Genomic DNA, 19,216 nt, shown 5'->3' on the forward strand with positions numbered 1-19,216 from the left:
TAAGTAATTCTCGTAATTATCGTGGTCTTTTGGTTCATTTTCTTTCATTCAGACATCCAGAATGTCCCAATTGAAAGAAAAATTAGCTTCATTTATGTTCACGTCCGTGAATGTCCGAATTAAGTACCATCATTTAACATCATTAGTGGATTCTTGTTTATATCGTCATATCAAGCAAAGTTTTTATTCGATGAATTGAAGCACTTTGAAAACTCAAAATTCTTCAGAAAAAACATTTCTACAATTTTTTGATCTAAAGTTCGATGTAAAAGGATTCATCTGCATTATAATTAAAATTTAAAAAACTGTATAAATTAGAATGAGTATTTTCCAATTTATAAAAGTTTTTCTACTTTAATTGATTTTCTAAATCCTGAAGTTTCATCATATACTTTCAGAATACAAATGTAACAGTAATTCATAGATGCAACAGAATTCTGTGGCTACTAGGCTTAGACGAATTTTTAAAAAAAATGTTGTTTTTTTCAAATTTCAAGTTATTTCAAATTCAATCACGTTTGGAGTTTTTACGACAATCAAATCTTTTTTTGTAATCTTAATCTCATTTATATTTTTGAATTTTAATTATAATGCAAATTTGGTGGGCAAACAGCCAATGACTAGTAAAAACAGTAATTAAGCATATGTCTATTCTCAGACTTGCACACATATCCTCTTTTCCAAACTGATATAAAGCATTCATTTTAATAATGCTAATTGGACAAAAATTTAAAATAGAAATTCCTCCAAATTTTTATTCATTTATGTTACGAATTATAATATATGAAAGAAGAGATCAATCACATTCATAATAATTAACTATAATTATTTGTGTTCTCCAGGAAAGGTTTTAGAATATTCTTTGTAAATGGAAAGGCAGTCAAGAACTCCCAAAAATTTTTTGGTGATCAATCATTCTTTTTTTAACCATGCCAATAATGTAAAAAAATATTTTCTCTTAGAAATAATCAAATGTTGGTAATGATAATGAAATTAATCTTTTTAACACTAAAATTTGCGACAATTTTAATAAAATCAGCCTGATGAATAACAATATATAAAAAGCAGATGCAATCAAACAGTTATAGTTGATATGATTTAGATTTTAAATTTTGAGTTAAAAATAAAATTATTGTAGTATTGTAATTTTTAAGCATTTCAAAACTCTGTTAAGAATACGCTGGCTCATTTTGATTGTTTAAACTGACTTATTTTGTTTGTTAATTTAGCATACTTATCAAGAGATTAAATACCTATCAGTAATGACCATTATCTATTGATACCTAAATGTAGCACTATTTAATGCTACATTTAGATTATTACTGAGCATTACCAAGATATCCGAGACAAATTAATTATTAATTTCCATATTCGTTATTACTACATGTTATATGACAAAAGATTGTGTTGCGACTTATGGCACTTTACAAGCCGCTGACAGTTATCTTGACAGTTATTTAAGTCGAGTGAGCGTCTCTTGTTTTTTCAGTAACGTCAACTAGGGCCAAGACTACGACTTAACTACTCACGCGTCACAAACCTTTTTATGGTGCGGCCTTCATTTATGCATTCAAATCACTCATCTTCAGATCGTAATTTAGACCTGAATTACAGAACAATCACCTCTAAACTAGTACCCCCAGTGGTATTATTCTCGACATGGAGGACTTTGTGACCACGACAGATTTATAAGTGCGCCAGCCACCACACACGGAAAGTCTTCAACCGTCGGGGTTCGAACTCACAACCTAAGGGATGCGAGTCCAATGCCCTACTAACCAGACTATCCCGGTCTAAGACAAAATATTAAAACGAAAAACTGCATTAATATTTTGATTTCCATCATAAACAAAAGCATCACCATTAAATACATCAAATATATCAAATAATATAGAAAATCAGAAAGAGTGCATTTTCTTCATTAAGTAAACAATATTTTATTCCACAAAAGTTAAAATATTCTTATATTTCTAAACACATTCTTTTTTCAGCATTTATTAGTTGCAATATTTAAGCACTATGATTATCAATATCAACTGCCTAACACAAAATAATCGGATAAACATTTATTGAAACAATTCATAATTAAAAAAAATGTTTTAAAGAATAGTTTTCCTAATGATCAAATTAAATTGCCTTATTGGCATTACAATACTAATGAAATCTTAAATTTATGTCCTCTATTATTCATTTTCATATATTTCATAATTCTATTTTAAATTACATGCAGCGAAAAAGCGAATTTAATAGATATGTTTCTTATTTTTTAAATACAATTATTCTTTAGAAAACGAATGAATAACTAACATGAACATATAACCAATATTGCAGTACAGAACATTTTGCTATCCATTTCTTTATAACAATTTATAATGCTAATTAATTTTAAAATGTCGAATAATTTTGTTCCTTTCGAAGAATTTATAAATTCAGACAATGAATAATTCTTTATATATTTATTAAATTTGTTTTCGAACTAATGATTTCAGAAATTGTTATCAAATTAAAGTGAACTTTCAATATTTTATAGATAATACTTTTCATAATATAAAAAAGATATAAATAACTTAAAAGACTAAGAAATATTCCGATTCAGTTAAGTAATGCAATTACAAAATGTTTCATTCAGCTGTATCATTGTTAGCAATTTTTGCGAATGAATAATTAACTTATTTTTCTCATAGTTTCTTGGAGTTTGGATGCCAAAAATTTATAAAAATAATATACTATAATGGAAATAAAATATGTAACTTGATGAATGAATTTTTTTTCAGTAAATGAATTAACTTACAGTTAAGATTAAATCGAAACTTTCAATATTTAAAATTAAAAAAAAACTATTATTTTTTAATGTATATCATTTTAAAAGCCTTGGAGATTTAGGATTATTCTAGTATTTTAGTGGTTGTATGTAAAATAAAGACAACTATCAGGCCAATAAAATTCACTAAACGATTAAAATTAGAAAAAGTTAAAAAATTTTATCAAGTTAGGTCTCTCATTGGGAAGGGGGGGGGCACCTCGAAAATGAGAATGAGAAGCTTCTGGTATGGTGATTGGTTCTTGCCGCCTGGTGAGTACAGAAAGAAGTGGTTGTTGGTTACATCCCTACGATAACGGGGCATACTTCCCTAGGGAAGGGTTATGCCATGACAGGTGATGGCCCTTAAAATTCAACCGCAATTCCCGCCAGTGTTACTGTCGTGATGGTTCGGTCAATCACTTCTACCTGTGTTCTTCCTGGTGGTCGGATTAATAAGTTAATGATTATCAAGTTGTTTAAAGATAGTTTTAGAAAGCATGATCAATATCTTGCCAATAAAACAATAACTATTATGAAAATAGAAATAAATATAATTTTTTATGCGTTTTTTATAAAATAGAAATTACTAACATTACTTTTCAAACATACCTCAAAATAATCTATATAGATTTTAAAAAAAAATCCTTATTCTTCAATCACAGATATTCCTTCTATGGAAGCTGCTTAGGTAGAATTTAATATGGCGTAGAATGAGAAATTTATAGAAGCTTAAAGAACATTACAAGGTTTAAGAGATACAACAGTAAAATTACAATATTAAAATATGTTTGAACAAAAACAGATATATTATTTTGTAATAAACATTTATACGAAAAGAATTATTCGGTCTTTACTTGAAAACTATCAAAAATAAAAATAAAACTATACATTACATTTTGCGAAGACTCAAAGAACTCTTATTTTACTTCGCAAAGGTATTCCTTAGAAATAAGAAATACTAAAATACTGAATCAGATATATCTCGCGCTTCCTTTAGAGTGCATTTGTCCAACAAAAAAATATTTTATATCCATCATATTAAATATCGGAAAAGAAAACGACCACTGCAAACGACAAAAATTACTCCATTTTTGCAAATACAAATTATTCAGGATGAAAAAAAAAAAAAAATCAGGATTTCAAAATACTTTTAAGAGGACATTTGTTCGGCTGAAAGCCATTGAATTAAGTAAATACCCTTCCGTCATAACTCCCAAAATCCTATCAATCCCTTTGGAAAACTTTTCAACGAGACCATTCAACTCTTACGATCATTCTATAAAAACTTTTGGACATTCTCCATCATTACCGTGGGGGAGGAAAACCTCGAATTACATCCACGTCTGAGGGAAGCAGAGAGAGAGCTGAAAGTGGCCACTCTTTTCCTTTTTTCTCCCGATTTAAGAACAATGACATTCTTTATCAATTTGTGGAAGAGACGTGCTCGACGGAAGGTGGGTTTGTTGGAATCGATTGGACGGAGACGAGTACTCTGGTGATCAATCAATCAATGATAGGCGCTGAGGGGAAAATTTGTGATGGATCAGAGAGGTTGGTGGTCAATAACAAAGTTTCCTCTTTCCTGGAGGGGAGGGATTCTCACTGGAAGATAATTGGTATTCTGAAGCACTCGTCACTTCAGATCGGTTTTGTGACGAGCATTTATATAGTCACCCGTATTGCACAAAAAAATGAAATCATGCTTGTTAGTCCAAAGTCAAATGATTGAGGATTAAGGGATTTAAGGTCAAAACTTAAATGAGGGATTTAGCAACCAAATATGTTTATGCTCCGAATTGAAATGGGCAGAAGATATACAAATGGATGAAAATACTGCAATTTAATGATAGGAATTTGATTAGATGTTAAGGATTTAATATCTTTCTTATTGAGAAGATTTTTTTTTTCTTTTTTGAAAAATTGAGAGTTCTGAATTTTACCTATGTTGCGTTTTAATTCTGTTCTGATACATGAGTCTCCTACTCGAAATATTCTAAATCAACATCTTTTAAGGAATATTATTAAACAAAGATATAAAGTAATGCGAAATAAGGAAGCAATCTGTAAATATATAGAACACTTAGTATAAGAAAAGTTCATTTTACTATTCTCAACAAGCAAGTAATCATCCATCATTATTATAGAACTTCATTTATTATTATTTATTTATTTATTTTAGTTTCAAAAATTATATGTTCACAGTAATTAATCTTTGTTTTATAGGAAGTAAAAATGACGACTGATGCCAAAATGCTTTCAGGTTTCTAAAAATATAAGTACCAGAATTATTTCGCTCTTGAGAGGGACTTCATCGATTTACAAGATAAGAAGAAGAAAGAAGTAGGAAAATAGTTCTGTTGACAAAATAAATAAGCACTATTTTCGACATAGTACTAGTGCAGTAATTTACTTTCGGCCTTCCCCAGTGTGCTGAAGTGCGGCATAAAAATTATACTGTGTGCTCAAAACGTAACTAATAGGATTCTCATTTTTTTAAGCTTCTCTAGTTTTCACTCCACTTTTTGGCAGAAGTGTGAAAATGGCAACCTTTGAAATTCATTTTTATCTTTGAAGTATTAATATTCCCAAAATTTTGCTTTGTGTAACGTATAACTAGTTACTCCGACCCCCCAAAGGCACACGGCAAAACATGAATGACCACACCGCCGCAACAGCATCACTGGCGGGAACTAAGGGCCATCACCGGGCACAGTACAAGCCTTCCATTGGGAAATACGTTCTGACATCGATGGCAAGCAGCCGACCACCACCTATTTTTATACCCGCCAACATGGCGAGAACCAACCACCATATTGGAAGCTTCTCGTCCTCACTTACGAAGTGTCCCCAAGTGGGAGTTAGATTTGTATAAAGAGACAGTTGCAGGAGGAATAAAATTTTAAACTGCCATAAAAGTATGAGAATCCAAAGCTTTTTGGTGTCGTTTAATGCCTCCACAACTCGTTGTTATCAGTTCCTTTCCCTGAATTTTCTTCCACAGGGACCTCAAAATTCTGGAGTATATCGCTTTTTTGGCTATCTAGCTTGATAATGAATAATTTCATTCATATTATTTGTGAAATTATTTATGAGTATCTCATTTTTAAGTAAACTGTAGCTTAATGGCTAAATTTTATGCTTATAAAGAATGATCCTCAAAACATTACTCATTTCTTTTAGAATTGAGATTCAATTTTTCAATAGTTTGAATATATATTTAATGTGTAAACACAAAGAGTTTGAAAGAATACATTTATTAAAATCTGAACATTTTAAAAACTTTGAGTCATTTCAATCACTTGATTGCATTTAAAAGTGGTGTGTAAAAAAAGTATTGAGGTAAATCAGAATTTTTCGAAGAAAAGCAATTTTATTTAAAAATATTTGAATTTTGGATTTCTTTGGACTAAGAGAAAACTTCATGCATATACTTTTTTGGTAACTGGGTTATGAAGAATATTTTATAATCGTCAAAGAATTCGAACAAGAGATTTTGACAAATCTTCTTGCTTCATATCTCCTGAATTTGAAAAACATATTTTTGGCATTATGCCTGTCTGTGAACTGATAACTCAAAACCGGTTTGAGCTAGATAGATGAAATTTGATATTCGGGAGTAAGATCAAATTTGAAGATTTGAAGAAGAATTTTGAATGAATTCCATTCAGAGAAAATGTTCAAAATGTTCGAGTGCCAAGTGAACTCAATAATAACAAAAAAAGAGTTTGAGCAATAAAATTTAATATACTGGTTTAGCGTCTACAATGTGGGTTTTTTTATTAGTTTTTTAACCGAATCTCTTAATTGACAGCCCATCTGTCCATATGTTCTTGCATATGCATGTAAACGCAATGATTTGCATACATCAATGAAATTTTGTATATGATCTTATAACTATAACTGTATCTTAGTATTATTTTCCTTTTTTGTTTTAATCGATGTTCAAAAAAACCCATCCAAATTGCAATTTCGGTTTTTTTGCATGCTCACAATAAGCCCATGTTAGCGATTAACAGCAAAAAAAAAATATTGCCAAACTTGTCTGCTAATATGTCTTTTCATAATTATTTTTTGACAAAAGCATGTAGTTACTAATACACAAGCAGAGTAGAAATAACAGGAGTAAGTTTTGTAATAAGGAAATTTATGTGAAGATTGAAAAGTTCTTCTTTTCGAAATTACTCGGTATTGATTATAAGGCCTACATCTCACGTTTAGAATGGACATCTTGGGAATAACATGACTACGTTTCAGGTTAGTTGGTCTAACTAGGCCTACGTTTCAAGTTCGTACGGGATAACATTCGTAAATTAGAACCGCTGTAAGAGGTTCAAATTTACGAATGTTATCCCCAATGATATTTGTATAACTTCAAAAATGAAGCTTAATTTAAAGGATTAAAACAATAAGTTGAGAAACTTCTGATTAATTGATTTCTATTCTTTCATGTTTAAATGTTGTGTTTGAAATAAATCACTATTTTAAGAGATATAAGTGTAATACATTATTATAGAAATCGTCCTGTGGTTGCATTGTAAAAGAAGTCTGGATGAAATTTCATAGATTACTTTTTGAATATTTCGGAAAACAAAGGGGAGATGTATGACAAAGCTATAGTTGATAACACCATAAAAATATTAATTTTAGACAAAAAGAAAGCAGCAAGAAAATATTTAAATAGGGAACATTAAATCACCCAGTGAAAACAAATAGAGAGCTGTCTATGCAGTCAGCATTACAAAGAGACAATTGATGTTCTTTCGGTTGTATCTTGTCTATAGTCTCCGGGCTGTTATATGGAATTTTCCAAAAGATTCTTTAGATATAATTTCCAAAGAGATAAACTGCATAATTCTTGCACTTTCCAGAACCTTCCATTTAGCATATGAGTCTGTTTCCCTTGTTATCTAAATATATGCATAAATGGCATTACTGATTTCCCAAAGAACGACCAGGAACTTTGATTTATTCACTCTATATATTAGTGTGGAATGAAAAATTTAATGCACCCTTTTATAGTTTTATTCATTTCACTATATCAGTAAAATTAACTAAAGCATAAATGAAAATGATGGTGTGTGAAATTTAATGACGTAAGGCTTTGGGAATGAAGCTGTTTATAAATGTTGAATAATACAAAAAAACAAAAGAAAGGAAGACGTGTGGTACTAAAAATAATGGTTTTTTACAACGCCATCCATTTCTAAAGTACAGAAATATAGGCGTTATTAAACTTTTGAATGTTTTCATATTAGGAAAAAAATCACAATTCATTTCATGAAAGAACATTACGCTGATTATAGTTATTTTATAAGAAGCACTTCTGTAAAATTTACAAAAATATTATTTTCTTCTTTTTTTTAAGGACAGAAGTAAAGTGTCCTTTTTCAATTGCATCAGGACTAGTAAACAGAATAATGAAATAAAAGAAAATCTAATATTTCGTGTTCCTTTTCTTCTCGGCGAAACGTTATATAAGCTATACTATCTCCAGAAAAATGGCATCAAAAGCAGAAATTTGGATTAATTTTTTATATATATTACGAAATATCTGGAGCCCTTTTATTCGCTTTCCAGATGCTGTAGAATTTCTTAGCCATTTTCAAAACTGCATTACTAGCATTCTAACGACACGGTACCATCTGCCGAAGTTATTTTCGGCAAATATATTGTATAAATCTGTTTTTCTTTCTGGAATTCTGAATCTTTTGATCTACAAGATTGATTCTCCAAAAGGACATCGATGACAATTCAATAACGTACATAAAAAATATTACCCTTCACAATAAAGGAAAAAGAAAATATATAAGAATTCGCTTTAGGAATCGTCCCCTTCTCCCAACCAATAGTAAGCCTCGTCTCTTCAAATTCCCTTTGGTCTGACGCCTCAAATTGCTGCTCATCAATCACTGGCTAAAGAACTCATCTCTTTTAGCCAATGAACGATGAGACGGGCTATTCCTTGCTTCTTGTTTTTCAACGGGCAATCAATTTTTATTGTCGATTATAAACTTTTAGTTTTTAAGAATGATGATTTATTTAAGCGACATGCAGTTAAATCCTATATACTTTTAATTTATTAGATATCTGAAATATGCTATGGTATATATACTAATTATACTTCTAAGTAAACAGATTAGCAATCGATTTACAACATACACTGCCATAAAATAAAATTAAATCGATTAGTTTTGAAATTAAGAATTCATGAATTCATGAGTAACTTTTGCATATTTCATGAAATACGTATCAAGAAAATTGCGATATCGACGAATCTCTTCGTAAATTTTCCATTAAAGTGCATTAGTTTTAACACCCTTAATACTTTTGTTGGTTAATAAAGTAATATAGGAATTAATGGGCAAACATTTGCAATTCCTATGAAGAACATTCTTTTTGTTTCAAAGATGTCTGCTAGAAATTTTTCTTAGGTAGTACAGAAATAAAAAGAAGTTTTATTTTGCAAGATAATTTAATAATCGAAAAATGAAAAATTGAAAGAAAAAAAATATGCTTGATTATAAATATGTGAAAAAAAATCTTTCAACATAACATATTATTGGCTTTTTTTATGAACAAAATAAATTTTGATTAGAAGTTTCTAATACATTTTTTTCATGAGAAAAATATAGTATAGAATTGAAAAAGATATTTTGAAATAAAGAAAAATAAAATAAAATAAATGAATTAAAACATAGAAAAAAAGAATTAGATTTACATAACTGAGTTGCTGTGTTGCATAAATCGAAATAAAATAATTTTAAAAGGAGCTGTAAGTAGAAATCTTGAAATTTTACAATAGCAAATGAATTTCATATATAGTAAAAATTAATATAAACTAAAGAGATTATTTAAGAACAGGCATGTATAATACAACAAATACAATGTGTGCTATAGTTTTACATTTAAATTAACAGTCATTATTTAGTTGAGTAAACTTAAGTAAAAATTTATTTTTATACGAAATAACATGAAACAAACTTTATACGATACGATTTTATTTTTAAAAAAATTGTCTTTAAATACAAGCCGTTTTTGGTAAATAATTGGTTCGATGGAATTAATGTTTGTCAAAAAATATTAATTGTTTCCTCAGAAAATTATTTTTAAACTTCAAATTTTGATAGCCATGACTTACATTATTTCAAAAGGCTTACACAGTTCTCTTTATTGATCTTTGCATTTCCCTAATACATGTCTTCGTTAAAGAATTCATGATATCAGAGGAAACACAGCAATATTTTAAAATGGACGCATTTTAAAAATTTCCCACCATTGCTTCATTTTGAACTTAAATCATAATTTTAAGTAAACAAAATATCAAATGAATTATTAAAAACATGCCTCACACTGTACCTACTCAACCTGGAAAGATAGCTCGAATTTTCATATAATGTTCACAACAACGGAAAGAGAAGCTAATATAAAATATTAGCAGCAACATTGCGAACGATTTCAATTCATGTCAACAATAAAATATATTGTTGTAAAACACATTTAAAATATTTAAAAAATTAATTAAAAATAAAGATATGGCAAAATATATAGTATCATTAAAAATAAAATGTTTTTTTTTTTAATTTTCAGATACTGTGTTATCATTTTCCTATCGTAATATGTTTGAAAATTACCGCGAAGAAAATGCAAAATTTCGTTTAGTTTTTAATTAACTAAAATTTTAATTAAAAATTCAAAAACTCATTCTTATTTGCACATCCCCCCCTTCAAAGAATATAAGCCCAATTTAATAGCTAAGAGTCAAATGGTCTGGACTATACAGCATAAATGCACACACATACACATACAGACATCTTTATTATTAGTAGAGATTTTCACTTGTTCTTCAACAATATCTCGAGTCTCTCACCAGTAAAGAAACAACAAAGTGCGATAATTTTTGTCATACATTATATAATATGAATATATTATATAATATATACAGGGTGTCTCAAAAACATTGACCGCGGCTTTTATTCCTTAAATATTGATCATAGACATATACTGTATATTACAAAGTTGCGTAAAAATGTTATGAAATCGATGACAAATCGATGTACAAAATTTCAGCAATTTATCGCAAAACGTCTCAAAGATATGAAACTACATAAATGCTGACTTAAACCACTTTTCGATGCCTGAATATGAGTTCGCAAAAAGGAAAAATCATATCGGATGCTCGTGTTTTAGGGGTCGTACATAAATTAACAAGGAAAGTAATGATTGAATAAATAAATAATAATTTTGCTATTTATTGGTTCAAAAGAATTAAAAATTTGTAGAAATAATAACTTAAAGGAAAGATTACATAAGTTTTTTTACAATTTCATTGACTTTACTATTTTTAAGTTATATTCTATAATTCATGATATAAAATTTTAAAGTATTTTTCAGGAAGCATAGATTTTAAAATTTGTATTTAAAACTAAAGATATGAAGTATATTTTATTTCCTTATGGTGCATTCCTGCGTCGCACCATCTACTCATCTGCACTGAAGTTGTAAACATTTGCATTTTAATCGTGATTGACCCTTCACCAACTTTGTTTTAACATATCTTTGAGAGTTTTCATGATGCAATTCTGAAAATTGGTACATAGTCTTATTTAAGGATGGCTCCCATTTTACTCATGAAAATTTTATTGTAGGGGGTTCGTATAAAAATTTAAATTTTGTATTTTTTGAAGTTTAATCCTCTGAAAATTTTAATCAATTTCATAGCATTTTACACCTTTTTTTTCACAACTTTGTAATTTACCGTATATGTCGTTGATCAATATTTAAGCAATAAAAGCCGCGATCAAGGTTTTTGAAACACCCTGTATAATATTTAATGCAATATGAATAGTTTTAATTGCAATGAAATGTTTTCAGATTAAATGAAAACAGTTTGAATTCGAAAATATTTTATTTTCTGAATATATGAGATCTTAAGGTGATGACTTTTGCAATATCCACACACCATCGAGAGTAGTCCTCAGAAAACTTCCAAGTATACTGCTAATGGATGTTTTATCCTTTTTCTCCCCTTGTACCAAAATTGTGAATCTTCCATAAAACCATGAAGGTCAAGAGTGCTTAGAATTTCATTATAAACGAAACGGAGACCAGGATGAAATAGAAAATATTCTCTCATCCCACTCATCACATCTAACATTTAGTGAGGATTTTTCTTCTAGTGGATTGACTGATTCCTTCATATGAGCATTTTTTTTTCGAGCATAGTGAATAAAATCAAATATGCATTTTGAACATCTCTGTACTTAGTGAAACTAAATTTAGAAACAGGGCTACACTTTTAATAATAAGTTTCCATAACGAATTTCAGTTATCTAAGTCTCTGATTTTAAGTTATTGCTTTTACATGTATGCGAGTGTACGAACTCAAAATTTTATGCAGGTTTGCACTTCAGATGCTACAATTGTGCATCAAATTTTATCCATTTAGATTTTGAGTTTTGTAGTTATAATTCTAGTTACTTTCCCTCGGAGAGAATTTGAACTGCGTACAAATTTGAAAGAAATTTTAATTTTGATGTTAAGACAACCCACCAAATTCCTTCTGATTGTTTAAAATAATTTTAAGTTATTGTGTTCACAGGCAAATATAATTCCAATTTTTTTTTTTTTTTTTTTTTTTTGTCTAAAATGTGGAGATTTATTAAAATTTCGGGAAAAGCCACGAATAGCTACGTGATAAATTTTACTAAATTTAGCAAATAATATTTCTTAAAATAATACGTTTGAGTAAAAAGTAACATCATTACATTAGAAAAAAATAATATTTAAATATTAAAACTCTAAATTTCCTATTCCAGACAGAAATATTTAACAACAAATCTCACTTTTATGAAAGAGTCCTTTTAGAATTTTCAAAAACGAACGCTGTTGGATTCAGAATTCTTAGACATAACTCGGATTGTACACGGAAGAATTTCAACGCGATTCTTCTTCTGTTCATTAAAAAGAAGTAAAAAGAAGTCTGTGATAGACGAACGTAGGAGTAAGAAGAAGAAGAAAAAAATTCCTTTCAAACTCGTCTTAGAAAAGTTCCCCCTAATGAGAAAAAGTCCATGCTTTAGTGGCTGAAAAGCTCGTTATAAAATGGAGAATTGCAGACAACTAAAAAGATGCGAGGCTAAGACGAGAAATGGAAAGTAATGCAGATATTTTAGTTAATGATATTCTACAGTTCTTGCATGCGAAATGCTCCTTTACTTAACTTGAAACATTTGTCTTACGTTAAGAGGGGAAGAGAAAGCGAAATAACTTTCTTACAATTCATAAAAATTGAGGATAATTCTGCCATAGCGAGGAATTTTATTTTTTTGTAAAATAGATAGCAAACTGTTACGTTTAGGATCTTATTAATGCTTTAAAAAATCCATCCTTTTTAAATTTTAAATTTTATTTTTTGATTTATATTAAATTTGTGATTTGTTTTGCCATGTTATATAATTCAAATAATTATTTAAAAAATGTAATGAAAAAGTGGAAGACAAATATTTTCATTGCATCAAAAATGTAAGATTTTTTTTTAATTTGAAAAATAATTGTATCTTGAGGAAATTTCCAAATTTATTTAATCTTAATAATTTTTGTATTTTATCATTTAGTAAAGCATTGTTTATCCACCTCAAATCCTTCTGTTACTTTACCTATTTTAATTAATTCGTTTGAAGATGAAAAGAAAAAAAAATCAAAATTGGTAACTTAAAAAAAAAAAAAAAACTACTCGATGATGCAGTTTTTCAAAAAATAAAAAAATAAAAATGTTTTGAAAACTAAGCATATATATTGTAGCGAAACTTGTTCGAGCTTTGCGCGGGCTGAATGGCTCAGTTGTGGAATGCTGACAGCAGGAAAGTTGCCTAAAAATATTTTGTTATTGATTTATTTTCTTTATTTCTCGTTTGTTCTAGAATGTTCTTATGATTTCTGTTTCTCACAAAATCTGAAAAATTGAAGTCATTTCGTCTTGTGGATAAAAACAGATGTAAGGTTTAGTTCTTTGGATAAAGTCTCGAGTTGAGGGTAGTGAAGGCTTTCTTTGAATTAATTAAAACGGTTTATCTGCGGGACAATATCATTAAACTGCTTTAATTAGCTTAATTTTATTAATTCCCTGTTTAAAAAGTAACAGTCGTGCTATTTTAGGACGTGTCACGTAATCTTAAACCGCGGTCAGAAGGCGCTATCGACAACTAAGCTGGCACCTCCTCTCCAAACTTTACACCACACCGAAGAAATTAACGTACAACAGATACGCTGACAGGACACTTCTTCAGTGGAATCGGGTCTCGAGCCTGAAATCCTCTAGTTCCGATGTCAAAACCTTGCCACCAAGCCACTGCGACCCAGCATTTGTGGAAATAGAAACTTTGCATGGAAATATGAAATGCATGCCTAATTCCGAAGGATTTTTAGAATTAATTTTAATGTCATAAATTACTGACATTTGCAATTTCAGGCAAATATTTCATCACCAAATAGTAAACAAGGATTGAGAATTCGAATCCAATTTAAACATTTATTTTAATTTTACAAATAAATTTAAACAATTGAAGATATTTCTTTCACTCTTAATTATGATAAATCAATATTTATTTTTTGATACATTTTTGCTTGATATAAACTAATGGTCACAAAGAAAAATGTTGTTTGTAAATGGTGCCATTAAAGTAAAATATTTAACCAGCTGTATATTATAGTTATTGTGATTTTTAATGTTTTTCATGATTAATATGCTGAATTAAAAATGATAGAAAATTTATGACATCACATACAACTGCCGATTGTATTTCTCTATTCCAATTACATACGTTGGAATGAAATTGTATTTTTCTCCAATTTGCTTCAAATGTAGAGATAGAGAAAAGTTAGCTTTATTGCTTAAGAAGCCATTTTAAGTCTCCATAGCATTGCACGCTCAATTTAGCACAACGATATTTCATTTTTATGTCTCTATAACTTTGTTCAAAAACTCTTTGGGTTATTAATTTCCCCTTTATATGATATATAACCATATAGATATGTATTGCTGTAATTTAGTCTGTGTATTTAAGCATGAAATCATTTAATGTAAATATATTGTAAGTCATTCATTCTTTTTTTTAATGCTTTGCAGTTAAACTGTAAATCATTTATGTTTTTCTTTTTTTTCCAGAGTTGTAAGTGGTATAATATAAAGTCAATGTTCTTGCAACTTAAAACTATTTTAATTCTTCCGTTTAAGATAGCAAATGTTTTATTAAAAAAAAACAGTAACATCATTAAATAGTTTTTGACCCCCTTAAAGATTTATTTTAATTTATCTTAAAATAATAAAAAAAAGAAATAATCAGAAATGTTTGAAACAATATTGATAAAAATTCCTGCAGCTAATTAAGTAATTTAATTTCCTTTATTTAATAATTAAAGTTATATTTAAGAAATTATTTCATCTTTTGATGATTTTCCTATAATTTAAAATTAAAGATAGTGAAATTTATTTGTTCACGCTCGATGAAGATTACATTATGAATAAAAATTATCACGACTCATACGTTATACGTTAATAAGTTATACGTCATAATATACGTTACTAAATATGTAGTAAACAAAAATGTAATAACTAATAAAATAATGAAACTGTATTTCAGAAATGAAAGAACTTTTTTCTATGTTCCTTTCAATTAAATTAAATATCAAAATGAGATCCAAATTCAGGAATTTGAACAGGGTATTAAGAGGAGCAAGGTAAAGAATGACTTAGTTGAAGTTTATAATATACAAAATACACAATTCTAATGGATGCTGCTATCATTCCACGCTGCTAAACACTAAAAATGTGAGTTGTGAAATCACTTCCCCCATTTTCTTGTTCGATAAATGATGCTGGTGTATTTTGGCTGACATGCTGCAATTTTCTACATCTGCATTGTAAAATATTCCTCGTCAGAAAAAATTTTACAATGCAGGGAGTATATTTGGTTATTCTTTCTAATAAATGATTACCTTAGAAAATACACAATTTATAGTGTTAGATGTATATATTTATTTATATCTTGTAATTGTATTTCTCCAAAAACATTAACATCATTTAGCTTTCCCAAACGGGACGAAATGGCTTGGACAAGTTGACGGTCTCATTATTTCACATTCATATACTGATCACGGTCACTCCTATTTCTTTTCACATTCATTCAAAGAAATCCTGAAGTATATTGGTATGAGTTAATTTTTAATTCTTAAAAAAATATTTAGAAAAACAGGAGCTGCTGCGATTTGACAAATTCTTAGTACTCAGATCCGAAAATACCAGGTCCATTTCAGATCTTGTGTGTATGCAGGATAATATGTGTTGAATCTAACTTCGCGAGACAAACACTTTCTGCTGTCAGAGTCGAATTCTGAAACGTAGCATATGTAAATGGAATCAGATGCAAGATATTATTTTCCCATTCTTCTTTAGAATTGATTTTAATGTGCCAAGGTTATGCCTTAATGGATCCTCTAAAGACGATGGCTGGTACATTTATTCCCCTCTTTCTCTATAACACTGGACGGAGTGTCACATTTTGATTATCATATAATAATGTTTATTTTATTCTCTCTCTCTCTCTCTCTGTGTGTGTGTGTGTGCACACACACACACACACACACACACAGACATGGATGGCTGATACAAGTAAAAAGTTCCGTCAAATTTCATTTTAAAGTATTTGGATTGTAGATTGTGTCAAAAATACATTCTAAACTTTTTATTAAACAAAAAAATACTTTAACATTTATTTTATTATGTGTTTTATTAAGAGACTAAAACAAATATCCATGAAAGTGATCGCAATCAAATATTTCATCATTTCAGTTATTTACAGTAGGTTTTGCTTAAAATCCACTTATAGAAATATTAAATTAAAATTTTTGAAATGTACCTGATTGTAGAAGGAGGTAAAAAAGAAGGAGCCTTCAAACCTTGTATTGCCTAAGGACCTTTTAAAATATAATCTGGCCCTTCACACTAATGTATCTTGATAGGATTTAAAGGAAGGTTCAGATTTCTTCATCTTATTACCATAATTCAAAATTACGGTTTCCTTTTCATAATAGTCAGCACGGTATTTCACACCAGAATGTTATTTTATTTAAATTATTTTAGAAAGCAGTAATTTTATCAAAAGTAATAAAGTTAAGTGAAATTAAAAATTTATATAAACTAAATTAATAATGTAGACAATATATAAGAAAAAAAATCAATTCTTACATTGCTTGACTGAATTTTTAGATTTGTTTAAGTATTGAATATGTATTTTATGAAGAAAATCTACTTTCGCAGGACATAAATATTTTAATCTTTATTTTGCAGTTGTGAAACGGAGATATAAAGTCCAAGTATATGATGAATTTGTTGTACGTGGAAATACAGCCGTACTTCGTTGCCAAGTTCCATCATTTGTGAATGATTATATCACGTTTATGTGGAAAAGAGGGGATGGCGCATCAATAACTTCAACCGTAACGAGAGGTAAGTGAATGAAAAAATAACATGTTGTTTCCTTAAAGCTTTAAAAGCATAATGATAAAAAAGCATGATGTATAAAGTTTAAAAGTATAATGCTTAAAAGCATGATATTTCCTTAAAGCTTTCAAATATATATTTGAAAAAGATTTGTCAAATTACCGAGGAAATAGATTTATCAAATTATCAAGGAAACAGATTTATCAAATTATATGTTAAAATTGCAATTTTCACAAATTACTAATTAAACCAATAAAATGAAACACATTTGGACAAATAATGCTTTAAAAATTTATTCCTATAATAATAAAACTTTATACAATGCTGATTTTGAAAATACAGTGTATTAATGAATTCCATTTCCCTTCCTCTGATTATGTTTTAAAATCACTGCTGTACTAGAAAAGAAAAGGAAAATCATTTTCCTTGCAACAAAATGATATTTTCACCTTCTTTACTTTTAACGCATTTTCCGCATACGATTGGAAATATTTAGTAACATAATTTCGCCACAGCGTAATGCCATTTTTCTTTGCATATTCAAAATTACTAAAGATTTTGGAAAATCTAATTATACTTCCAAATGATCATAAATTTAATAAAGCACATCTAAGTCAATAAGATTTCAGAGAATTCATGCAATTATGTTGCCTATGCATTTATAAAATCTTACTTTCATGATGTAAAAGATTCCGGAATTTTTGTTTTACAATCTATACCAGTCTACAGCAATACCGTAAAATTTTTAAAATCAAATTTATTAGAGTTTAATACAAGAATATTAGTTTTGATTATAAATTTCCCCGATTTCTCACTTTTGATATTAACAATTTTATAAAATTTTTTGTGGCTTGAAAAGGGATTTAAACCTTTTTAAAAGAATTTTTCTCATTTAGATATATATTTTCTCAATTGGTTATCTATTTTCTCCGTTTTCCATTCATTTATACTTTCAATTATCTCATGTTAACATTATCTTAATTTCGAGTTCATATATCGGAAAAAGCAAATAAGGTTAGAAGGTAAGTAAGTATGCAGCTCAAAATCGTAAAAATAAGAAAAAAAATCGAATTTTAAGGAAAAAGTTTTTAGTTTCTAATATTACATCAAATACACAGTTTCCACATATACAGTATCATTTTCTCAGGTAGTCCGTGACAAATTAATTGCATATAAAAATAAGCTTCAATAATATACTTTTCAATTTGTGTTTCATAAATTTATATGAGTCTTTATGCCAACCTCCCAATCCTTCTGAGCATGAGATTAAGTATAGATTAAATATTAAAATTGGAGAGAGTTCAGGTTTAAGTATATGGTTGCTGTAGTGTGAGTTCATAGACACATATCCTCTTTGGGTATCTTGAGCAAAAGAATTGAAACCAATTAGGCAATACTTATGTAAATAAGATGAAATAAAAACACCATCGAGAATTCCTCCATAAACAAAAGTTTTGATTAAGAAACATTTTCAAGTTTCAAATAATTACATTTTTAATCTTACAGATGAATGATTGCAAACAGAGCGTTTGCGGCTTCCACAAAAGGATGTGAATCAAGATATGATTCGGTTGAAAAGAAAAATTTCATATGATATATATATTATACTTTTTTTTTTTGATGAAATGAAACTAAACAATAAACTATCTACTCATAGAAATGAAAATATTTAATAAAAAAAATTACAAAATGAACAAAAGTATTATTAATATATAGATACATATTAGTAAATACATAAATAAAAATACAGGAAATTAGATTCCTCTCCATGAAATTAATATTCCTTATTATAAAAGAAGCATATGTGTTGTGACTGTTTGTGAGTATATGTAGTTTGCTCTCTACGGATCAAACTGTTTGACATGGCGCTGGCGAATTTAGCACGGATATACTTTGAAAAGTGGAATCGACATTGG

General features: G+C 28.6%; 1 protein-coding gene across 2 annotated transcripts in view; it reads left to right on the forward strand.

Moving 5' to 3' along the window:
- LOC129981047 (cell adhesion molecule Dscam2-like) overlaps positions 1-19,216 on the forward strand; it is a 268,212-nt gene that overhangs the window by 93,289 nt on the left and 155,707 nt on the right. For both annotated transcript variants that reach the window (XM_056091664.1, XM_056091674.1), the window contains exon 3: positions 17,148-17,306. In XM_056091664.1, coding sequence (XP_055947639.1) covers positions 17,148-17,306 — 159 coding nt within the window. The remainder of the gene's footprint in view (positions 1-17,147; positions 17,307-19,216) is intronic.

This window comes from Argiope bruennichi, chromosome 1 (genome assembly GCF_947563725.1).
Source record: "Argiope bruennichi chromosome 1, qqArgBrue1.1, whole genome shotgun sequence".
Lineage (NCBI taxonomy): Eukaryota > Metazoa > Arthropoda > Arachnida > Araneae > Araneidae > Argiope > Argiope bruennichi.